This window comes from Solanum verrucosum, unplaced genomic scaffold, assembly GCF_900185275.1.
Source record: "Solanum verrucosum unplaced genomic scaffold, falcon-dt-bn FXZP01000217.1, whole genome shotgun sequence".
Taxonomy (NCBI): domain Eukaryota; kingdom Viridiplantae; phylum Streptophyta; class Magnoliopsida; order Solanales; family Solanaceae; genus Solanum; species Solanum verrucosum.
Genome location: NW_026020032.1, coordinates 925863 through 952615, shown reverse-complemented (window position 1 = coordinate 952615; position 26753 = coordinate 925863). Strand labels below are relative to the sequence as shown.

The 26753-nt window shown below is 32.0% G+C and overlaps 2 protein-coding genes across 4 annotated transcripts in view; one reads left to right on the top strand and one right to left on the bottom strand.

Annotated features, from left to right (window-relative positions):
- Positions 1–17282, bottom strand: part of LOC125821399 (uncharacterized protein At1g66480-like) — a 28339-nt gene extending 11057 nt beyond the window's left edge. Inside the window, exons 1-2 of one of the 3 annotated variants that reach the window (XM_049500816.1) lie at positions 16591–17282; positions 15384–15604 (exon numbers count right to left, since the gene is read on the bottom strand). In XM_049500816.1, coding sequence (XP_049356773.1) covers positions 15542–15604; positions 16591–17241 — 714 coding nt within the window. In that variant the 5' untranslated portion in view covers positions 17242–17282 and the 3' untranslated portion in view covers positions 15384–15541. Of the gene's footprint in view, positions 1–15383; positions 15605–16590 lie in introns of those variants that run through there. The other 2 variants (XM_049500815.1, XM_049500817.1) reach the window with 2 other exon arrangements.
- The window catches only part of LOC125821377 (peptidyl serine alpha-galactosyltransferase), a 241598-nt gene that overhangs the window by 40571 nt on the left and 174274 nt on the right, over positions 1–26753 (top strand). The window lies entirely within an intron of this gene.

Sequence of the window (26753 nt, the reverse complement as noted above, 5' to 3'; positions counted from 1 at the left end):
TCGAATTTGGCTGCCTCAGAGTCAAAAATGGGCAAATATTAAGACCAGATCCGTCATCGACCAAGACCGCAATTAATTATCTTGTCTCGACACATACATGTGACGTGCAAAGCTTTGTTGTGCATCCTTCCTTCAAAGGGCAACTCTTCGTCGCAAAATTGATTCGGTGTCATCGATGACCTGGTTTATCATGGCTGCTAAATTGTCACTGTTAGTACCCACATGCACGTAAGTATCATCCAAAGTCCTCATCAGAGCCTGCCTATGTAACTACGAACTCATCAATAAGGCCCACACAGAGATCTGAGCCGGCGTCTTCTCCAGGTGCTTCACAATCGAATAATCTTTCGGCTACATTTTTCTCCAGAACTCCTCGGCCTCGGCTTCACTGATCGGCCTCTTTGTTGGTCTTCTTCTGCCCTCCTTGGGCCAATTATTTCGGTGTGTAGCACTGCCGGATCTGGTCATCCCTGGGTAAAACCGTTTCAATCAACAAATTTGGTCGGGGTAAGAGTTTCTCCGAGGCACCAAGGCAACAGCCTTCTCGGTGTCATAATCACAAACACTTTTTTTCTCTCTAATACTCAACGAAGCTACAGCCTTTTCAGTTCATCAGGAGCAATCGAAACCAATCATATTGATAGTGGCGCCTCCATGATTCGGCAAAGGGATTACTATTGACATTGGGCGCACCGTCTGAAGAGAGACCACATTCTGGTTAATTAGGTCTTGGATCTTATGTTTCAGGTTGATACAGTCTTCGGTATCATGTCCAAACTGTTGGAGTGATACGCGCACCTCTGATCAGGTCTGTAAAACTTTGAGCCAGTGTCAACCGGCTTGGGCCCCACTGGATGAATATATCCTACTGCAGTTAATCGCTCGAACAACTTTTTTCGGCTTTCAATAAGCGGAGTGAAAATTTAGTAGGCTTCTTCTCAAATCTAGGACGGGAGGGATCGTAATTGCCTTGTTGAGGGGAGGCGTTTGACGATAATTTGGAGTGTTTGGACGGGGGCATGATATCTGGGATATGAGTTGGTTTGGTAGTTTAGTTGTGGAGCTGGGTAGTTCGAGGGGGTATTTTGGTAAGTGGAGCTGGGGTTTGGTACATTGGGGGAGAGTTTTGGTAATTTGTCTGAACGTTGGCACAGTTGGGGGCGGCATTTCGATAGTGATGAGATGGAGTCTGGTAAACTGGAGGGAGGAGTTTGGTAGTTAGTAGGGGGAGTATTTTGATAGCTGGGAAGAGGGGTGTTTTGGTAATGGTGGGAGGGGTATTTTGGTAATCAACATGTGCATAACATGCCGGGTACGAACTCTATGAAGGTTGAGAACGACCTTGGTATGATAATGATTTCCTTGGGGTCTTCTTCCCCTCATAAGAGATAGAGGACACATCTCTCTTTTCTTCTTCAACAAGCCCGAAGATACGACGAGGCAGCAACACGGGCAATCTTCCCGATTCTCAATCCATCCTCAATAGTCTCACCTACCTTGACTATCTCAGTAAATTTTGCTCCAACGAGCAACACAATTATGTCATAATATTCGGGCTCTTGCACCCGCACAAACACTTCAACAATTTCTTTTCTGACATAGAGGTCTAACTCTAGCAACCTCCTTTCGCCATCTATATACAAATTCTCTGTAACTCTCGGTCGGCTTCTGCTTCATCTTCTCCAAGGAGTAATGATCAGGAACGATCTCCACATTGTAGGCGAATCGTTCGATGAAGTCCTTAGCTAGAGCATTCCAGCTAGACCACTGTTTCGTTTCATGAGACGTAAACCATTCTAGAGCCTCTCCGCTCAAACTTCGCTAAAAAGCCGCATTAACAAAGCTTCGTCTCTCCCAACTCCCACGAGTTGGTCACAGTAGGCCTCAGGTGCGCTAAGGGGTTCCCCTTTCCTCCAAAGATGTCGAATTTTGGCACCTTGAACCCTTTCGGGAGGTCCAAATTCGATGAATGCATAGGTCTTCGTAACTCAACCCGGCAACCTCAGGAATGCAGTTCAACTCCTTCATGGCTTTTCTAATTTCCTCCTTCATATCTATCTTTGCGGTCTCTTCCTTTGACCTCCACTCTCTCTCCCTCTCCTCATAGTGGTCGAGCTCCGAACCATGGGCATCATGCTCGTTGGGGACTGGTATTGGAAAATGGCTTTTTGCGGTAGTGGTGGAGCGATAGAGGACTCTGGCCTTTAAAGGGGCGTGATAGTTTTGGGGATAGTCTGGGGGTTGGTGTACAGGTTTTGGTGAGGGAGGGAAGTGCGTGGGTTATTAGTGTTTTGGCTGTGGGGGGCAGGCTAGTTTGGTGGTTGCATTAGGGGGAAGGAATGGTGCTTGGAGGTTGGTATTTTGAGGAGGGGGTGGTGTTTGATAAGAGCTGAGGCGTAATGGGGGTTTTGGTGGTAAGGTCAAATCGGAGGGATTACGAGCAGGACTTGAAGCGGGTTTTGAGCTTGTTCCACGTTAGGAGGGGGAATTTGAGCTAGAGGTCTTCCGTCTGGTTGAGTGTTGACAGCAAAATCGGAGGAGGCAAATCTTGTTTTTTCTGCATCTCGACCCTCATCTCAGCAATTTGTTGCATCAACTGCAGGATCAGTTCATTCTGATCGGCAAGGACGGGCTGAGCCACCACGACATCAGTAAGGTCGGTTTCTTCGTTGTTATCACCCATTGTTGCTTTTCCCTTTTGTGAACTTTGACTGGGAAAGAATCTGTAGGCCCTTTTGATCTGGTAAAATAGGGGTGTTCAGCCAGTGTATCAACACAGATCAGTTCTAACTACCTGTAGAGAAAAACAACTCAAAGGCAAATCTGTCAGTATTAGTTCTGGATGAATAATGCAAGATATCACATAGAAAGCAGATAAACACATAAAAGTTGCTTTGTTGAGACACGTTAACCCACGAATAATGGGGACTGATTTTTGAACAAGCAGGAATTTGCTCGTTTTATTTTGGGCTAGTGATCAGAAAGGCTAAATTGCATTGAGCTAAGGTCTTCTTGTGCATCTTCTGGCATCTGTTGATCTGAACTCAATGTTTCCTTGTAGAATGAAAGGGGGAAAAGAAAATTTTAAAAGATAGGGGCTGGGCCTTGAAAGGCTGCCTACGTATCTCCGAAGGAGAATTCAGCCCTACGTAGTTCGAATACAAAGGAAAATTTCATTTTCATTCATTCATTTTTGTGATTACAAGGAAAGTGAAAGACAGATAATAAAACTCCTAAAAGATAGATGGTGCCTTCACCAAAGTTCTTCCTCTGACTGTCGTATTAGCCACGGGGGACAAACTCAACTTGATCTTTCCCATGTTGACGAGGGATTCCACGTCATAGCGAAACCTCAGCACCTTCCATGTTGTGATCTATGGCATCATGATAAGGGCAGGGTTTCCAGATCTCAATTCCAACGGATCGATTGCTTGTCATCCTTTCTGATAGAGGCCAAGACTCCTTTTTGAACTAACAGACTGTAATATCCAGCAACGTTTTCTTGAAAGGCGTGAAGTAGTGACAATAAAACAAAGTGCGCTTAGTGACTGGCATATTGGGCTCCGTTGGTCACAGGTAAGGACGGTGTTCCTACCCCACATATACGGGATCTCCCCAAGTTGATCAGGTGCGGATTGCTGCCTTAAGCTCCACACATTCCTCTATAGTGTGTCCTCTTTGGTTCGGGTGGTAGGCACATGTCTTTTGAGAGCTTTCATGCCCAAACCCAAAGTGGTTCCTTCGAGAGGCTTCAACATACCTAATGCCTTAAGGTGCTCGTAAATGAGAGCACAGAACAACTCTTGCCCCACGCTATGTGTCCGCTCATAAGCCGGGAGAGTGATCTTTTGGTCTCCTCCTTTCAGACGTCCTAGGAAGGGAGGCATATAGATGATTTTCTCATCGGCATCTTCTTCAGTAGCCCAGGGTGAGTGTCTTCGGACCACTATTTGCTTCTTGATTGAAGAAAGAGCATTTCCCGCGTATCTTCTGAAGTCTATAGTTATGTCATTCTTGAAGACGTCATGTTCCTTCCGCACAACAATTGTCCTTTTACTTATAACATCGCATTTCGTCTTCTTTGCTGCCAATTCCGCGTCTAGTCCCGCATTTGCTGCTTGTGCGACCGCGGTGGCAAACTCCACTTATATTCTCCTTTCTCTGGTTTCTTGGATCTCTCACCTGAGCCGCTGCAATTCATCCTCAAATCCTCCTCGGTTAGCTCTATGTCGATACCCTTGCCCTTTTCCATCTTAGCAGCAATTTCACCTTTTCTGAGATAATAGAGTAACATTTCAGGATTTGGTAGTAAGATTTTATTTCTGGCTGAGAAACTTAAGACTCATGGAATTTCGGTCGGACATTTGGTAGTGATTTGTATTTAGTATTGGGGAAATTTTCAGAAAATTTCGAAAAGAAGTGGGCTCAAAATGTCCTCATTCAAAGCAACAAAATCATAAAAACAGTTAAAGCACACAAGCGGCTAGCGCGTCCTAAACAAGTAGGGGCCCTTTTATGCCAAGGGTAGGCCTAGCATATTTGAAAGATGTATGTGTAGAATTGAACCATTTTGTTACCCCAAAGCAAATTTCACATATAAAATAATGTTCAAGAAGCGAAAATAAGCAAGGGAAGTAGGGAATAAACGAAAAACACAAAGGAAAGGCCCACACAGGGGCCATTTGAAAAGAGTACCAAAATACAAGAAAGGCAAGCCCACACAAAGGCAAATAACAATAAGTATATATAGAAAAACCCACGCAGGGGCGAAATCCGCTAAAATGTTTCCGACAGCCCTGCTTTTGATCTGCTCTTCTTCGTTCTGTGCCATGAGATGTTGAAGCCTATATTGAATTATTAGCAAGTATCCTTCGCTCCGACGGCCTTTCTCTTCCAAGTCTTCGAGACACATTCCGCTTTTCTTATCTCCGATCCACAAGTTAAGCTCTCCCAAATCGCTTCTCAAGCTTTCTAATTCTTAAGTTACGCTCTTGAGGGCGTGCTTATCCTCTTCTTGCTTTCGGAGAAATTCCTCGTGCATTTCCTAGGCTTCTCTTCTTACCTCTATTAGTTTTATCAAAGCTTTGGACTCTTTATCCTCTACACTGCCGTAAATATTCGGAACTGAGAAGGGGATACCCTGTATATTACGTTTCAACCAAGCTTTGTAAGTTTTAACCTACCCCGCATTAAATCGGTCCACGGCAATGGTGTCGTCTTTCATTCGCATTGCTCTTGTCCATTCTCTCAGCATCTCTGAAGCCTCAGGCACTCTATCATCCCCGATGTCGAACACATAGATACGGTAGTATGCTTCTGGAGGTGTAGTCTGTCTTCTTCCGAACTGTCTCAGGACCCGGATGGGTGCATACGGGCGGATACCCCGAATACCTGGTAGAGGAAGCACAAGTTGTATGTCGCCCCGTATTATGGCATTTTCCGAGATGAAACGGTTGAACATCCACTGGATGTTTTTTCTCTCAACTCAGAAAAAATTTGAGCCCATCTTTCTTTGGTTCTTCTTTTTTCTAAGTCTGCCCAGAACAACATGTCATTCAAACTCTTAAGAGCGTTATGCTCATCGAGGGTATGGAGTTCTTGAGTTTCGTGTCTCTTCACCAAGTGACTCATTATCCACCATTGAAGAAGAAGATTGCAACCCTGAAAGTAACGATGCCCTTCCTTGCATTTCCCCAAAGCACGGTACATGTCGGAAAGGATGACAAGTGCAATCGGATAATACTTTACTTGCCCTTGGTTTGATGCCCGTGGAACAGAGTGTGCGCAAGCATTATCACTCGGGTGTTGATACTGAGGCTCGGGCCGTGTGGGAAAATCATGGTGCCCAATAGTGCGACGGTGAATGCCAAAGGTCTGATCCCGTCTCATTCTCTATAAGTGACCCTGAACTCTTAGTTGTAATTCGCGTAGAAGCTTGCGTTCCTGAATCTAACAAAAGATCCATAAAATAAATGCTAGAACCTTCGGCCCAAAAGGCGCAATCCTTTCTTAACCCGAGCCAATTTGTAATATCCTCGAGAGTAGGCTTGTTAGGGATTAAGATGTTTTCCTGTCTTCTCACTCTTCTTTCAAGCCCTGTACCGACTGTGTCTATTCCGTCCCAGATTTCCTCAATTGTCGGGGTGATTTCCATGGTTCCAAATTGGAACACCACTTTCTCATTGTCTCAATAGCCTGTGAGGACTTCAATCAGTTCGGACCACCCTACCATGTTAATGAGTTCTGTTAAGGCCCCTACGTATTTGTTGAGGTCCCTTTTGTGAAATGCATTGAGGTCGTTGTACCACATCTTGAGCAGAACTGGGGCTTCCACTACCATGTCGAATTTGGGAAATCGATCTATACCTACAAAATAAAACCCGGTTAAGACTCCCTCCCCCAAATAGGCAACAATCACGTTTCCACACATACATCTTTCAAATGTCAAATAATATGGTATGTCATTAGGTCGTGGACCTTGGACATGATTTTTGGCGATTTTACTAATGGACTTAATACGCCTTGAGTATTAAGCCGTCTTAGGCTAATGCTTAGATTTGGATTTGGTTTCGTTCTATTCTAGGTTGACTAGAATTGGTTTAGAAATGACGGTTACCCGAGCCGGACAAACAACGGGGTGAAGTCTAATAAACAACGTTGGATGACCACAAGCCAACTATTTGTTTATCACTTCCAAAGAATTTAACTTGTGTTTTTCTAAAGGGCAGCCGTGGTAAGCCACGTAACCGCCTTTTTCCTAATGCAATCTATTTGTCGTTTGGCGGAATCGGGTGACATGCATGCCACAAGTAATATAAGATACGATAATTTAAACAAGCAAACAGTTAAACACATAGCCAAATAAATTAATCTTAAGGTTAGAACCATTCAAATCCCCAGCGAAAGTAGAGATAATGTTTTATTTTAAAATATGATTTAGACTGGTTTAAGAGTCGCCACTTAATTTTTAAGAAAAAATCAAGAAAACTGATTTTTAATAGATTAAAACAGGAATCAATTGAAAATACTTAAGGGGGTTTCGGAGTTCATATTAGCATTTCGGAAAGGGTTTGAAAGCACCCAAAATACCCGTTAACACGCGGTTATCCGGTAATTAACTAGTTGGCTAATTGATTTTAAAATAAAGCATACATACTTAAATTAATTAAGAAGTAAACAGTTTAAACTTTAAAGGATCTTAAAGGAGAAAGTTGATATTAAAAATATTATTTAAGTACAATATTTTGCAAATTTTCTTGAAAAAGTCTAGTAGAGAAATGTTTGCTTAATTTTAAATAGTTAATTCAAAATGGTTATCTTTTGGGGAGTTGAATCTTAAGATTAATTTTAGCAAATAAAACATATAATAGCAATTGAATAGATAAGGAAAGGAAGTTTGGGCCCGAGTCTGGATCTGTCCGCCTGGGCCAGTACTTGGGCCCATTTTCGTTTGGGGCATTTGGCTCATTTGAGTCACCTGCACCTGTTCTAGTCTAATGTACATAAGACATTTCTTTAGGATCTTGGGCCCAATGTCCTTCGACCTGTCCTAAACTTCTAACAAGATAATAGCAAAGTGGGCTTAGGCCCAAAAGTAACAAAATACAACTTGTAAAATAAGGAGTGGGCCTTTTAAGCCCTCTTCTCATTTTTTCGTATACACCTAGTGTACAGAAATCCATATCGGCTCTAATCCCTGTTCGTCAATTTTTTAAAGGATCTGTTCTTCCATTCCATTGACCCGATTTACTCGATAAGAAGGAAATGTTGAGCTTCAATCAATCTCGAGATGCAAGGAATAAAGGAGAGGGTCCGATAGACCCAAATCGGGGAAGATCATGCATAAAATAAACAAATAATAAAGATTAGTAATTAATCAAAATTGGATACTCACTAAAAAATAGCTAAATATACAAGATGGTAGTAAGATCAATTTTTCCTCACAATAGCCTGGCAGACACTAACACCCATGACAACATTTACTTTCGCACACATCTAATAGTCAATCGAGTGAAGCTATGCGTTAAGAACATTATTCAAAGTGAAGACAGGAAAGCAGAACATGGACCAAATTTAATAGAAAGAATCCACTTAATATCAACCCAACATGTTTTATACAATTAAACTTTAATAAAACATGTCAAACCTTCCAATTTCAAAGAAAACAAAATTCACTCTAGTAAGCAAAAGACAAAAAAAAAAAAAGGAACTGGACAGACAAACTCATGGAGAAGGGAAAAAGAAAATAAATAAATAAATAACATAATAATAATAATAATAATAATAATAATAATAATAAATAAATGAATAAACAGCCCCAAAAAATAAAATAAAATAAAATAAAAGGAAGTGAGCAACACAGCTAATGCAATACGAAAAGTAAACAATACTATTCTTAATCATCAAGGGGGCTGCTTAGCTTTAGAAGACGTGCGTATTTGTAGGAAAATAATTTCACCATAATGTGCACTTTGAACAATACAGAGAGCGACCCACAAAAAAATAATTTTACGAATGCACTGCCTAAGCTATTTAACCCGAACAAACAGCTTCCCAAAATTGGAAAGAGGAATAATTTTAACTGCTGCAATTATGGACAGCAGCCCACCACTAATTCTAACCCCTCCTTTATAATAATATAGTCATGACACATTCTTTCAAAAAACCATAATCAATAAGCATGGATATTGACACACTATAAAGGCAAAATTTTAAAATAAGAGTCACATGAAACCTAAGACACATAAAATTAGTTCATAAAATTCGACATGGAATAAATAGCAACACAATATTAAGGAAAATTCGAGCTACACTAATGCTCTATTAAGTGGGTGACAACTATTTCGCTTCAAATCGAAAACATGGAATAAAACTTGGACTAATATAACGAGAACATCGCCACTCTTGTGGAGGCATCTTCATGCTAGTAGAAAGCTCTATTAACTAGGATGAACAAATGAGTCGTAACAATACAAACAAATACATTTAAACTACCAAAATATGACTCCCAAATAAGATGGAGGCTCAAGTTTCAAAAGAGAACAAAGACACAGTTTCTTGCAGAAAACTTTAACAACCAGTAATACAGGTCAAACAAATAAAATGTCGACGACTAATAATAAGCAGTCACATAACAAAACCTTTTTGACATCGGAACACCATCATCTTCTAAAAAATAATAGGAAAAATGGGCGATGAGAGTATTACAGAGGAGGGGACAGTACCTTCTTCCGTGCAGCGACTGAGGCAAAACGAACAGGACGAGCTCTTCCACAACCACAAACGACCTTTGAGAATTCTATTAAGCAGCGAAAATGTCGTCGTAAAAAAAAGAAGAAGCTGGGAGCTAAATACTCTTGTAATATTATTGATTTCAGGGTTTGTTTTTTCGCCTTTGAGTCTGTATATTCTCCCTTTTTAATCACTCCAAAGAAAAATTCCCCCCCTTTACTAATGAACAATAAGAAACTACTTATAGAGGGGAAACTAGGGTTTGGAATTAGGGGGGAAACCGACGAAAAAATAGCAAACCAAGGCCCAATTCCAAATTCCAAATCAAAATCTTTCACCATTTCGGACAAACATCCTTTCTCTGAAAATTCTCCCCATTCCGAAAGAGGAAAGGGGAGATAAACGGGTGGGATCAACTCTCTTGTCCTCACTGCTCGACGTGGCATCATCCCAATGCCCCAAGGACGATTTCCGCGGCTGCAAGGACGAAGTTACAGATGCTTTATCTGCTGGAGCAGTACGGGTGTACTGGTAAGGCAAAAGGAAGAAGAAACGATGAGAAAATTGCACGTAGATGTCGTGTGATTTCCGTGTATTTTGACGGTGGTAGTTGTGTATTGTTGTTGTCTCTGAGAGTGGAATCGTACGCGCTGCTCCGTTAACGTTTGAGAACGTTTTAGTCATTCACGCGTCTAGTTTCTCACAATTTCTAAATTCGCGTGGAAAGGAAGAAAGCCAGGGTCGGGTATAATTTGATGTTGTGGGGTCGTCTGGGTTGTTTTGGCATGTTGTATGTATTTGTATTATAAATGGGGGAATATTGTATGTTGGGCTGGATTGGAGAAAATGGGCAGATTCATGTGTTGGGCTCCTGGGAAAATAGAAAAGAGTCCAAAATAGATTCTTCTGGTGGGTTGAAGTGAAATGGCTACCATCACAATTAAAATTTCAACTAATTGAGGCAAAAACCTTACCGAATCAAAATTGAGTGGGTGAAACGGCTAAAAGTTTTATAAGACGAATTTATATAAATTAATTAAGGAGCTTCTTAGTCTTAACGAAATAAAATAATCAACTTAATTATAAATTGATCAATTTAAATAACTCAAAATTACAACTATAAATACTACTAAACTAAATTAATAAAATGTTTATTTTAACGAAGTAGAAATCTTTTGAATATGATTTTCAAATATTTATAGAATTTACTAATTGATATATACATAATTATGTAAAGCATATATATTATTCAAAAATTATAAGAATGACAAAATTACTCTAAACTAACTTGAAAAATATATTGAATTTTATAAAGTCAATTATTTCAACTCGTTTGGAATTTAAGAAGCTCGATAATTAATTTACATCGGGGAGGGTCGAAATTGGGTGTCAACAATTAATATGATGAAAAACAAAATAGTATTAAACTAAAATCAAAGAATTAATGAAAAACAATTTTGTTTAGTTACACTTTTAGTTAAGGTTTTTGTAAGGGATACTAGATATAGGACCCCGTGCCAATATATATATATATATATATTTATTTTAATTTATGTCATATTATGGAATTTGAGAAGTTATTGAAATTTTTATATGATTTTAAAAATATTTTAAATTGTTAGCTATTGTGATTTGTAGTACTTTTTTTTAACATAATTTTGAAAAAAATATTTATTACTCTGTTTGTTCTAATTTATGTGGCACACGCAGAATTTTAAATATTAAGCATTTTTTATATGTCTCTTTAATATATTAAGTTGTTAATTATTGTATTTTATTGTACATTTTGAACCTAATTTTTTAATAATATATGTTATTTGCCATGTCCCAATTTATGTGACATTAATTGATAGATTTGTTAGAGTCGAGAGATTTATTTTGTTAATTATTGTAATTTATAGTTTTTTTTTTCCGTCAATTTCAAACAATATATGTTGTTAATTGATAGAATACTTTTAATGTAATTTTAAAAAAAAAATATGTGTGACTCTCCATGTCCCAATTTATGTGGCACATGTAAAGTTTTGACAATTAACCAAAATTTTAATACATTTAAAAAAATATTTTTAAGTCGTTAAATTTTAAGTAATAAGTAATTTAAATTGTTGTATTATTTATTACAATTTATAATACTTTTAAAGTAGTTAAAATATTGTACAATTTATTATGATTTATAACACATTTTTTAAAAATTTATGTCATATTATGGAATTTGAGAAGTTATTGAAATTTTTATATGATTTTAAAAATATTTTAAATTGCTAGCTATTGTGATTTGTAGTACTTTTTTTAACATAATTTTGAAAATAATATTTATTAATCTATTTGTTCTAATTTATGTGGCAGATGCAGAAATTCAAATATTAACCTTTTTTATATGTCTCTTTAATATATTAAGTTGTTAAATATTGTATTTTATAGTACATTTTGAACCTAATTTTTTAATAATATATGTTATTTGCCATGTCTCAATTTATGTGGCATTAATTGATAGATTTGTTGGAGTCGAGAGATTTATTTTGTTAATTATTGTAATTTATAATTTGTTTTTCGTCAATTTCGTCGACTATTTTTTTTATTAATTATTGTAATTTATTGTTTCTTTTTCGTCAATTTCAAACAATAAATGTTTATAATATAATCCATTTTTGTGGTACCAATAGAATTTAGAGAGTCAATTAAATTTTGTATATAAGTTTTAAATAATTAAGTTGTTAATTATTGTAATGTATAGTATTACTTATAGTATTTTTAAATATATTTAAATATTATATGTTAGGTTTTTTATCCTAATTCATATGGCATTGATAGAATTTAAAGTGTCAAATAATTGTTAGTTATTGTAATAGATAATATGGAGTATTTAAGTTATTTATAGTATAGTATAATTAATATATAATATGTAGTATTTAAGTGTTATATTATGGAATTTGAGAAGTTATTGAAATTTTTATATGATTTTAAAAATATTTTAAATTGTTAGCTATTGTGATTTGTAGTACTTTTTTTTTACATAATTTTTAAAATAATATTTATTACTCTATTTGTTCTAATTTATGTGGCACATGCAGAATTTCAAATATTAACCATTTTTTATATGTCTCTTTAATATATTAAGTTGTTAATTATTGTATTTTATAGTACATTTTGAACCTAATTTTTTAATAATATCTGTTATTTGCCATGTCCCAATTTATGTGGCATTAATTGATAGATTTGTTGGAGTTGAGAGATTTATTTTGTTAATTATTGTAATTTATAGTTTCTTTTTCGTCAATTTCAAACAATATATGTTGTTAATTGATAGAATACTTTTAATGTAATTTTTTAAAAAAAATATGTGTGACTGTCCATGTCCCAATTTATGTGGCACATGTAAAGTTTTGACAATTAACCAAAATTTTAATACATTTAAAAAAATATTTTTAAGTCATTAAATTTTAAGTAATTTAAATTATTGTATTATTTATTACAATTTATAATGCTCTTAAAGTAGTTTAAATATTGTACTATTTATTATGATTTATAACACTTTTTTTTTAAATTTATGTCATATTATGGAATTTGAGAAGTTATTGAAATTTTTATATGATTTAAAAAATATTGTAAATTGTTAGCAATTGTGATTTGTAGTACTTTTTTTTAACATAATTTTGAAAGTAATATTTATTACTCTATTTGTTCTAATTTATGTGGCACATGCAGAATTTTAAATATTAACCCTTTTTTATGTCTCTTTAATATATTAAGTTGTTAATTATTGTATTTTTTAGTACATTTTGAACCTAATTTTTTAATACCATATGTTATTTGCCATGTCCCAATTTATGTGGCAGTAATTGATAGATTTGTTGGAGTCGAGAGATTTATTTTGTTAATTATTGTAATTTATAGTTTCTTTTTCGTCAATTTCAAACAATATATGTTGTTAATTGATAGATTTTTTGGAGTGGACTATTTTTTTATTAATTATTGTAATTTATTGTTCTTTTTCGTCAATTTCAAACAATATATGTTTATTATATAATCTATTTTATGTGATACCAATAGAATTTAGAGACTCAATTAAATTTTTTATATAAGTTTTAAATAATTAAGCTGTTAATTATTGTAATGTATAGTATTACTTATATTATTTTTAAATATATTTAAATATTATATGTTAGGTTTTTTATCCTAATTTATATGGCATTGATAGAATTTAAAGTGTCAAATAATTGTTAATTATTGTAATAGATAATATGGAGTATTTAAGTCATTTATAGTATAGTAATTAATATATAATATGTAGTATTTAAGTGTTATATTATGGAATTTGAGAAGTTATTGAAATTTTTATATGATTTTAAAAATATTTTAAATTCATAACTATATATTTCAATGTACAAGATTTTGATAAAATAAAATCTTTAAAGTTAAATTATAATGTTTTTGAAATTTAAATTATTAAAACATATATAATGATTTTATAGAAAAAAATAATATCATATAAAATTAAATGAAAAAGGATAATAAATTCAACTTTTACCATGATAAGGTTAAAAAATATTATTTAAGTGGAAGGAGGTGGGGCCCACTTATATATTTTATATAGTAAGTATTGGACATTTGTAATGATTTAATTGGGACAATGGTAGTAAATCCTAGACGCTTCTAATATATAGTAATATAAAGTAAAAATTAGGCAAATGACATAGTATAAGAAAGAAATTACTTCATTTCCCTATTCTTTCATTAATTACCAAAAATCCCTTTTTTAGTGTTTTTCGGATATATAATATAGCAGTGTGAATACTTAATATAGCAGCGAGGATACTTTAATTAATAACGGGCGGATACTTAAATTATTAAGTTGTTAGCAGCACAGATACTTAATTAACGGGTGGATGCATAATATAGCAGTGTGGATACTTTAATTAATAACGGGCGGATACTTAAATTATTAAGTTGTTAGCAGCACGGATACTTAATTAACGGGCGGATGCAAAATATAGCAGCGCGGATACTTTAATTAATAACGGGCGGATACTTAAACTAATAAAGTATTCGATTAAGTTGAATTGGGGGAAAATAAGGGATTTTTGTATTTTAGTAAAAGAGTAGGGAAATATTGAGAATAGGTAAAAAAGTGTTGTGTATTTAAGTAATTTTTCCATATATAAACCTGGCAAGTAAAATAAATCGAAAATAGTAGTAACATTTTATCCTTAGTGATATGATTACTAGCTATACAAAATATTTATTATTCATTTTAAATTATTTTTTAAAAAACATTGGGGCTTATTTGGGAAAGGGGATACAAGGCGAGGAATCAAATCTTCACCAACAAAGTGAGAATTCAGACACTAGCGGAGCCAAAATTTTTATTAAGGATATCCAAGAAAAATGGTGTGTGCCTGTCAAAATAAAACAAAAAAAATATTGTGTTGTTTGGGTTTTTTTTTTCTATCTTTTTTTTTTTTTGCAGACCCCAAATCTTGAGTCAGAATATATATATATCATAAGCCAACTATTTGTGGTTCAAACACAGAACTCCTTCGTTCAAATAGACATTCATTATCGCTGCGTCAAATGCATAGCTTTTATCAAGGGTGTCCAATATATATATATATATATAAAAGGATTGTTCATCTACAAAAAAGAAGGAAGGTATACACGCAAACTTTTTACTACAATATATATATATATATATATATATATATATATATATATATATATATATAAATGTAGAATTTGACATATATATACAATAGAAATTTTCGACGAAGAACAACTATAGCTACGCACTGAATTCAGATAGTCAATTAACTAAGATATACTAAGATTTTCCAATTTACTTTATATCATAAATTTAACAAGGTCTTTTTCTTTTTTCCAAGTTCATATATCTTGTTTTTTGTTTTGATAGTTAAATCTTTCTAAGCATAGTTGAGTTTCTCTTTAAAATTAAATGCAAATTGTTAGCTTCTGTATATTTGACCAAGTTGCTTGATGATGTATTGTAATTTGTAAATAATGTATTTAACAGTCAAAAAAGTTTTGCAACTAAGCTACTATATTAGGTATTAAAGTCAAAATTTGTGTATCAAGTTTGTCGCTACGCACATGGCCAAGGGCGAGCTGATGAGAGCACGATAAATAAAAGGATCGTACACATAACACGTATAAGCTAGTAAATTCAAATAATATCTTAAATAAATCTTACATCATAAAAAAAGTAAAAGACGGAATATTATATAAAAATTATTTACACCGATTATCTATATTATTATTATTATTATTACTTGCTATAGAATGTTTTTTTTCTTGTTTAAGAAGCAGCGACTGCTACTTGAATCTCTCCTTCTGTAATTGGCATAAATCCTACTCGTTTCTGCATAATAATAATAATTGAAAAAAAGGGTTAATCCAATGAATATTATTTAGTAATATTTAATTTGTAACAACTAAAAATGACATCACAGTGATGAGTTACATACGTTATCATGGGCAGAATAATATGTTTCAACAAATTTTATTTTTCTAAATTTTAATAAACAATTCTGTTTGGTACACTACCAAAAGCTAGTGTTTATCTTCTAACTGGTGGTTAACCAATAATTTTCATGATATTATGCATAAATATTAAACATAACGAATATTTATATAGTTGGAGTTATCAAAGTTTTACTTATGGCTCACTTTTTTATGATGATAGTGTTTGAATCTACTTAGATACATCATAATTATTTTATTGAATACATCAGTTATTTTTCTTCATCATAAACAGATAATAGAATGATAGTCATCCGTGAAAATAAAAATTTCAGAAAAAGAAAATTAGTGAATGTTTATAAAACAAGGTTTTAGGTATTTTTAAAATTTCAAATTGTATTTGAAGTTTTTATGACCGAACGTTGATTTTCAAATAAAATAAATAAAAAAGTGAAAATTCTGGTCAAACATTCCTAAATATGTGTTTCATGTAATCTATTTACTAAACGTGTTTCTATTTCCTTTTGCGCCACCTTTGACTATATCCAATGAGGAAATTAAAAGCAAAGTTCATTTTTGAAACGTACTCTATCACAATTTATATGACGATGTTTTGATGGTATTTAACTAATTATGAAAATTTAAGAAAAAAATAATTAAAACTTGTGGTTTAAATTTGAGAACAAGTTATAAATATTGATGTGACTATAATTCTATGATTTAATCAATTTCTAATAAAAAAGTGATCATTTATGTAACACATATAGTTTTTGATATACTCCTTAATTACTTTTTTCTTATAATCGTATTCGAATCAGTTTACACATACCTTAGTTAATTTCATGAATAATTAATATGACATTAGAATCATGATAAGAACAATACCTCTCGTGATTTGACTCCTTTCTTAACTATTCCTCCATTATTATGACTTTGTTGTTCCATCAAAGCACCACTTCCACAATTGTTGGTATTCATGCAAAGTTTCATAATTTTCTCAGCCACCTCATTCTCATCTTTGCTCTCCATCATCAATTTCTCTACCTCCACTTTCGATAACCTCAACTTCAGTCTCGTAGGGTGGGCCTGAGACGGCCCACCATTATTGAGTATATCTGAAGCAGAGCTATTATTATTATTATTATTATGATAAGACGAACACTCTTCAGTTACAATACTAGCTGGCTTCATGATTGACAAGTCAGACGTGGATCTCCGCGCTAACATAAGTGTCTCTAGACGATCCTTCGCGCTCATTTGGATCGCGGACCGGACCCTTCTCGTACTTTTTTTATTCTCTTCGGGGAATTTAGGTAATTCAACGAGAAAATAAAGCCTTTTAGATTTTAACTCTTGTTGAGGTTCTAGTGGCTTTGCTCGAACCCCGTAATGCTTTACTTCTTCTGATTCTAATAATACCATCGATGGATAATTTTTCAGAACCTCGATTGCATAAACTGGGGTTTTGAATTTCATCGTTTGTCCATCGATTTTCATCACTTTTGTTGTTTTTTTTCCTCCTAGACTGTTCCCCATTTTTTGGTTTTTTCTTTTTCTTTTTTGGAACTTAAAACCAAAAATAAGAGAGGAGAATTTATGATGGAAAAGTTGTTGTTTTGGGCTTTTATAGAATGTTAGCAAGATAAATAGTACAAGTTGGTGTAAGATGAGGACAAGGAGGTAAACAGTTGTAATTGTTTGTTAATGGGTCAAAGAAAGAGTGCAGATTTGAAAAATATGGACACATTATTTTAAAGTTTAGTAAAGTTATGTAATTAACTATTTATTTTTATATGGTCGCGTTTATTAATCATGTATTCAATCTTATTTTCAAAATCATAGATGACTATCCGAGGATCACTCACTCTACTTATAAATAGTATGTTTCGTGAATGATATAATGGTGTAAAACATGTTATCGATAAATATCTTTTGGATGATATAACGGTGTAAAACATATTATTTACATTGATGGTTTATATATAAAAATTTAAATTTGATTTTAACCATCTAGAAAAGGATTAGAAAGTAAGGAGTCGTATTATGTGGTTGTCAGGGTGTCTAATTGAACACGTTTTGTTGGGGAAAAATATCGTATATATATGTAGTGATTAAATAACATATTTTGAACATCCTTGACACAATTGGCTATTATAGCCCAGCGATTTCAGATGTCTCGAATGAGCCACTATCCTTGTGTTTGAATCTCACAAGCAGTAATTTTCTCTCTTTTTAAAAAGAGTTTTTGTTGTGCAATTTCTGAACACTCTTTGTGAAATTTTTGACTTCACCACTAATTACACATTTAAACTATTTCAACTAATTAGAACATACTAATATTAATATAATTTGCTATATTTTAACGACTCATAAGCAAAGGGACTAGAAGTTTGTATTTAATTATTGGAAGGTTAACTTTGACTAGTTATATATCTCAAGGATCGTAATATTTATTTATTTTTCGTATTTGGGGGACGAAAAGTGAAAAAAATTTCAAACTATAATAAAAAGTGATATTATTATTTTTTCATATTTCTTTGTTTGTTTGCCTAGTTGGTTGTGGTCTTTATTTATTTATTTTTAGTCTATGAAAAGAATACCTTAGTTTGTCATATTCGTTTTTGTAATTAATTTATTCGATAACGTTTCTTATTTGCACGCCAACATAACAACCATGTCCCATATTTAATGCCAAATATCGGATTTTAGAACCCTTCAATTTCTACTTTATATAATTGCAAGTGTAATAATTAGTAATAACTCGAATTCAAGTCGTGTATATAAAAAAATTCAGTAACATAAAGCATTCTCCCTAACAAAAAAAAACTAGTAATGAGTAATAATGCTTCTTATCATTATGGATTATCGTGCAGTAGTGAGACTGTTTCATTCTTAAGCAGAGGTTTCGAGTTCGAATCCTATGTATGAAGAAATTTTGTTGAAAGCAACACCTCCAAATAGGCTCTATCATAATTTTATTAGAACGGATCCGAATACCGAGGAAAAAAAAAACGCTCCTTAAGTTGGACATCTGGAAATGAAGAAATACTCCTGATATCTAGAACAATTTAGACATTGAGGATTTTATTAATATTATATACACAAAATGTGTCAATAAATCAAATCTTCATTTTGTACTCATCTTCTCATTCATATTCTAAAATAAATATTTTTTAAAAAAAAAAACAAGCTCCGTGAATTATGGGGAACGATTATGATTAATAACGTAATTTGGTATATTATTTAATATTAACATAAACTCATTGGTTAATTAAATAATTAAGAATTTAGCTTGCTTAATTAATGAAAAAGACGTGCGTAATTTACGGTGTGGATCCGTGAATTAGTAAAAGAACTCCCGTTTCATTGTCATTAGGGGTGTTCACGGTTTGGATAAAAATCGATCCAAATCGGAAAATTGAATCAAACCGATAAAATAAAATCAATTTTATTTGGGTTTGGTTTTTGATTTTTGAAAATCGGTAGTATTTGGTTTGGTTATGGTTTTATTCAAAAAACCGAAGAAATAACCGAACCGATGAATTATATACATATATTTTTATTAATATATATACTTAATATATTGTTTTTATAAAGAATTTTAAAGATCTTATATATATTTTCAATAAAATTTCTTTATAATTTACTTATTGAAAGCAAAAATGCCCACGATGAAAACATTTATCTTATTGATTTCATGTATATGAGTGTCTATGACAATTCTTTGTGGGACTGAAAATGTTATTGTCTCTTCCTTTTAGGTCAATATAGTGAATTTTAAAGCTTTATTGATCGTAAATTTAGTGATCGAAAGTTCAGTAATTTAAGTCATTCAAACTATATTTCGTTTTGAATGGATTGTTGTCACTTTTTTCACATTTTGAATGAATTGTTTCTTTTGTTTTTGTGTATGGTTAATAACCAAACCAAACCAAACCGAAATCGATAACCACCAAATCGATAAATGTATATTATATTTGGTTTGGTTTGGTTTGGTTTTGATAATTTTAAAACCGATTAAGTTAGCTTGGTTTTGATTTTGACCAATAACCGATCCAAACCGACCCGTGAACACCCATAGTTGTCATCATGTGTTTTTTATGGTTACGGATAATTATAGTGTTCGGATTAGCTAGCATGTATTTAATTAATTTTACTAAATACTTCGTATTTTCTATTAATAAATAGTATTGATGACTTTATTCGTCAAGGCTTAGACGAATACAAATAAATCATCTAATTTTTTTTTACAGAAGATTATAAAACAATATTGAGTATAAAAATGTAACTTTTTATGTTTCTCTTCTTACCTCTCTACTCAAGACAATAACTACATTTTATAACCATACCTTCTTTATTTATATTGGAATTTGATTCTACAATCTCAATTTGTTTAATATGGAGTAATGTTTAATTACGAATTCTGAATGTTAAATATTTTGTGTGCTTTACTTTTAGTTTTTGTCAATAATATATTGACCGATAACCGCACAGTTCTTGCTTAGTCAAGAGACCTGGTCCATTGACTTATGGTGAACACATATAAGCCATCATCACTAAACTAAAATGTTACAAAAGAATGTAGTAATATTTTTTTTCAATCATTTTTGACGTGTATCTACAATGCACATAGAATTAGAACGTAATTGTGTTCATAGTAACCATCGACAAGCAATTGTGTTCACAAAATTATTTGCCAATCAAATGTTAGGCAATATTTATCAACATTGATTGTGGTGCAGTGGCGGAACTACTTCATCCTTAGCCAGGTTCCGAATTCGAATTCTGAATATAAAGAAAATTTTATTAGGAGTGTCACCCCGAATAAATTCGTAAGCAATAATTTTACAAAAGGACATCAATATTTGCGTAAATTAGTCAAAAACACATATAACACGTTACATTCAGTCCTAATTTAGGGGAGTTATCGGTGATTACTTACTAACTTACACCTTTGACCAAAAAAAAAAAAAAAGATTGTAGTAACAAAAAAAATTCAACAAATTAGAGTTGAATTATGTATAATTTGTAACATGAGAGGTCAAAAAGTAACTTAAATAGTAACAATAGTTCCAACAAAATGCACCATTTTCGTCAATTGTTAGTATAATTTCTCAACAATAGTCATCCAATGTTTGATTGATTTTTAATGAGCGGAGCCATGAATTCAAACAAGAAAAGTAAAAAAAAAAATTATATCAGAAAAAATTGTTTATCCTATCGACAACAAAGAACAAATTGGAAAATAGCAAATTTGATGAATTAATATTCATTTCATATTTTTTTTTCATCTATATCACTCTTCTTTGTCTTTCAAGTCAAAAATAGTTTCTTTCGTTTTTATTTTATTTACGTAAAATAATTTTTCAACAAAAAATGTTCTAATCCCCCCTGGTTTGTAATGACACATTATTTTCTTATATCGTACTAGAAAAATTGCCCAACAATTATAGCTCTTGTCAATAATATATTATGTCCAGGGACGGAGGCAGCATATACTTAGGAGGTTCGGATGAACCCCTTCAGCGGAAAATATTTTTATACATGGTTAAATTATTTTTTAGGTATGTATAGTAGATGTCGAACTCCCTTTCACTAGTTCGTGTGTTTACTTCTCAAATTTTGAACCCCTTATTAAAAATCTTGGCTCCGCCACTGATTATGTCTAGTATTTTACCTATTTTGTCTTATAAAGTACTACTAAAATTCCCCATAATTCTAGTTCTAGTCAATATGTAATATAATGTCTAATATTTCACCTAATTTTTTTAATTTTTTTAAACTTCAATAGCCATAATGTCAAACTATCAACCTCAATGTCTAGGTGTTCCATGTGCTATATATGTTCATATCATGTTTAGAAGAAGGAAAAAAAATCAAGCTCTCATTATTAGAATGGAATTTATTTGCTTACTTTGAAAAAAAAATGATTTTTTTTCAAAAAAATGCAGCTTTGTAAATTTAAAAAAATATCAACCAGAAGATTTTTCAAAAAAATTGCTAGAAATTAAAACATCAAATATATTTTTTTATCAATTGAATATAGGAGGTGTAGAAAATATTCAATTGTAAAAAAATATATATTGGTTTATCATAAATATACTTGACCTTTTAATTAAATTATGATTAAAGGTTTTTTTTTCTTTTTTGCTAAAGAACAGAAGGATTTTATTTAATTTAAATAATAAGAAGGCTCATCGTCCAAACAAAAGTGAAACTAATCTATGTGATCTAGTTCCAGTCGCATTTCTTTCTATAGCATTTGTTACGAGAGAAGTGAAGGAGATCTTCAAAAATTAGAACAAGTACACAAATTTGGAAAAATGAATATCATGGTGATTTTAATTAATCTAATATTGTGTGAACCTTTGGCCATTTGAATTATTCTTCATCACATATATTTAGCTTATATTAAATTAAACATGTTGCAAAAACATTTATATTAATTTAGAATTCGAATAGACTTGTAATTTTTTCATTACACTACATTTTCATGTCTAATATAATTAAAAAATGATTAGTTCTTGAAAAGGAAAAGAAATTGTTCTTAAGAGAGACAAAATTCAACCTACTTGTAATAATATTGGTGTGAACATATAAAAATCAGAAAAAGTAAAAAGGTATGAACACTTGACTTTGTAGGATAATTAAGTTAGTAAAAGTCAGCTTATAATACAATTAGTTTTAGTGAAAATTCAATGATTTATAGAGAGGCCTAAATCTCATCGAGTCATTCCTTAGAAAGAAAGAAAAAAAGATACTTAAATCAAGCCAATGAACATGATAATAGTCTGTTTAGCTAAGCTTCTAAAATTGATATTTATTTGTTTGTTGTGTTATAAAGAATTTGTTAAAGTGTTTTGACTATCTTTTATCGATAATAGTTTCTGAACATGATTCTTAATCTTAATTAACTTTAGTTAATCAATATATATGCTTTCTATAAACTAACTACACCAATGAACATATGCATGTATATATCTTGGTTATAAAAGCTAGTGTTCATAACGTAAAAAGTATTATTCCTTATCCACTTTTAAATACGATTATTAATTAGAGTATATAATAACGACTCTTTTTTACGTACACGAATAATTATTCACGTGTTTTATTTTTTTTAAAAAGATTAATATTTTATATATATATACTCCCTTTGTCCCTAATTACTTGTCCATTTTTAAATTGGCACACATATTAAGAAAACAATAATTGATATAGTGAGTTTACCATTTTACCCCTATAATTATGAAGTGGATGAATTAAAAACTTAAGATTTTCAAAAAGTCTTACATTTTTCAAAGTAATAAATTGAGGGTATAATAGAGAAAAAGAATGTCTTTTCTTGATTTGTCAAAATGGACAAGTAACTAGGGAACTAAAAAAAAATGGACAAGTAATTAGGGACAAACTGAGTATTAACTTAAAATTTGCATAACTTCTAGAGGAGGTCAATGTTGGTGTAATTAGTTTTAATCATCAAGACCAAAAAGTACTTGACGATGATGATGATTAATTAATGGATTCACTCATCCACACCGTACGTGATTAACGTACGTAATCCTAATTACTAAGTAATCAACCAATTAGATAGGCAGTACAAGTTCTATACGTGTACTTAAAACCATAATTTTACACTAACATGGATTAGATCACTTTAAAATGGTTTAAAAAAATAAAAATCAACTAAAAGAGAAGAAGATATTCAAATTTTCCGGCCATTAGTTCATTTCGGGTCAAAATGGACTAAGCTTATGATACGCCGACAGAAACTTTTGAAGATAAGGCGTATATGATATCTTAGGTAAATTCATATCAGAATGACAGAGAAAAGTGAAGAGATTTATAAGATATAACTCATGTTCATATGTAATTTGGTGCTCTATGTGACTAAAGTGGACAATATGACAACCGTTCCATGAATTTAAATCATGACAAAGGTGATTATTTAATTCGAAAGAAAATTCCATGTGGACCTATCACAAAAGAAGATATACAATACATGTTATGATTTTAATTTTGATCGTAAAAAAAGCTAATAAATAAACTCGAAAGGCAAATCCACTTGAACCTTGCCCAAAATGGACAATAGCTAGGTGTCATGAATTTGAATTGTGACAAAACTAACAAAGATATTATATTTTCATGAATTAATTATTTGATATAACCTCAAAACTTTAACGGATTCGACTAGTCATATTTTATGAAAAATATTTTTTACAGACTATATGGCCTTGCTTAGTGGAATTTTCTTCAAGATGGGCGCCATTTGTGTTTCTAGGAAGTGTCATTTGTAACAAGTTGTAGTTGTGATGGCACAACGTGCCCAAAAAGAGTTCAAAGGCGCCGCCCATGGGACTAATAATAATCAAAAGCTGCATGCATGGCCTACGTATACCTTTTCTTCTACTTTATGTTAAAGTTGGATAAGGCTAGAGAAGGGATAAAAATGGTTTTTGGATAATAGGACTTTTTTGTAATGTCATGTGAAGAGAGTTCGGAACAAAGTTACTGAGTTGATCGGTTGAATTCATATTTCAAAAGCTAGCTTTGATCCTAATCAATCACTACAATAAGAAAAATGAATTAATTAGTGACAGATTATGTGGCTAAACAACGTAACAAAGATGGGGTATCAAAAGATTATGTTAGTTACAAGTAATTTAGTGATGTATTATGATAAAATATATAATAAAAAAAAGTGTTAGCTAGAGCAATTTATTTAATTAATAATAGATTAGTGATCAAGATCATAGCTAATTTCATTTATTTATTTTTGTAGTGATGGAATGTATTTGTTATGAATTTGTGACGAAATTGTAACGAATTGATCTTATCATATATTCATTATAAATTTGTAGCTGAATTGTGACAATCATGTTTAGTTTGTCATAATTTTCTTTCATTTATATAAATTTTATCTTAAAACCATCAAGACTATTCCATCACAAATTTATTTCTATGTTTTTTGATATAATGAAACCTATTCAAGAGTAGCCTCTTTTTTTCAGTGTCCAGTACCTACATTAAAGCCCGATTAATTTGAATATATACCGCGTTGGGCTCCATTCAGGAGGAAGCGCAAAAGCATTTTCTATCAAAAAAAATTATATCAAAAGCTCGAATTTGAAACCTCTAATTAAAAGACGAGCAGCCCTATCCAGTGCACTACATCTGTTGCCGGCAAGCATAGCCTTAGTTTAGTCAACAAAAAGGCCATGTTTTTTTATATACCGACTCTTTTATTTCATGAAAAAGCATTGCCTTTATTAGAAAAACAAATTACATTTCTATTCATCACCTTTTGTTAAGTCGGAAAGTGTGGTCTTTTATCAAATAACATATTTTTCACAAATTTTAAGTATGATCTAATATTGTGATATGACTCATTTAGGAATAATCTTGGACTATCTTCCCATTAAGCAGGATTATAATAGTGAAATAAAGTAAATAATACTGATATTGAATAATTGAAGTAATTAGAGAGATCAACAGAATTTTTTTTGAAATGTCATTTCAAAAGATTACAATAGTATTTGAAAGTTAGGTCTATCCAATTTCCAAATTATTAGTATTTGATAGACTTTTCACTATACTTTCCCTACCTATAATTCTAGTGATGTGTATAATACCAAATTTGACTTGATGTGATAATTTGGAAGGTAGGTTGAACATCTGTCTCACCAATTAAAAAAAATCATTTTCAAAATTAGCCGTTTATTTTCCTTTAATTTTGTGTAATGACAAAATATGTCGACAAAATGATATGGTTCAGCGAAAGGGGCTGAGATCTCAGGTCCGAGTCTTAGGTATGAAAAAATCATTGATAGGGAGTACTTCTTTTCGAATGAGGCCCTTCGCAATGCGAATTCAGATTAATCAAACTTCAATATAGGTATTGAATATCAGATGAAAAAAATAAATAATAAATATGTCTACATCCAAGAAAAAAAATTGTTAGGTAATTATCTTTCAATCTCTTGTCTTGGTATATGGGGATTCAAATTAAAATAAAATGTCCTTTACACATATGATATTATAATTTAAAATGAGATCGAAGAATAATTGAAATGGCAAAGAGTTCACACTAAACTATTTGTCACTATATGTTGTAAATTTTCCTATAAATGAAGTGGACCTAAATTACCAATTCTCAATTTTGAAACTAATTAATTATGAGAAATAATTTCGGTTCTCTATAGTTTTATCTTGAAAAAAACACTAAGGTCAATCTAACCAATGTGAAAATGAAAAGAGAAACTTTGACAATATAGATTGATCGAAAATATGATAGAAATTCAATATTGTACCTATAAGTACATTAGAAAACATATTGAATTAATATTTTTGTAATGAAAAAATTATATCATAATTTCATATGAAATTCAAAGAGAGCAAATACTAAAACAAGAACGATGAAGGCATGATAAATAAAGAAAAGTTATTTACGAACGAGAATTGTTAAAACTAGAACCTACAAAAAGATCAATCGGCAAAAATAAACCTGAGCAAGAAGATTCTTGGCTGGCCAAAAGCATTTATTAGTTTTTTTACAAAAAGTTGTATTGTTTGGCAAATGGAATAAAAGGGACATCTTTTTCCCTCAAAATAAGCAAATTAATTAATTTTATTTCCTGAGAGTTGGATTTTGGTGAAATTAAAGGATGTAGCAAATGGAATATAGGTTGAAAATTTGACATAAGTTCCATTGAAATTTCAAACAATTAGGTGTAATAGTACTTTATTATAATATTATTGATCAATTTTCAGTAGAAAATAATGAAAAGAAACTATGAAATTTATTTATTTATTTTTATTTTAAAAAGTTGGCATGAAGAAATATGAGCCAAACATATTTGATTTTCATTTATCACCAATCACGGGTTTTTAAGCCAAAGTTTTGAGGACCTTGTGTTTATCATCCAAATAAAAGCTACAAATTATCTATTACTCCTTCTGTCTCATATTATATGTCTCATTTTCCATTTGCACTTGCATTAAGAAATAAAGTAATTTTACCCTTTTGCCCTTATTTAATGTTTGCTTCTGAC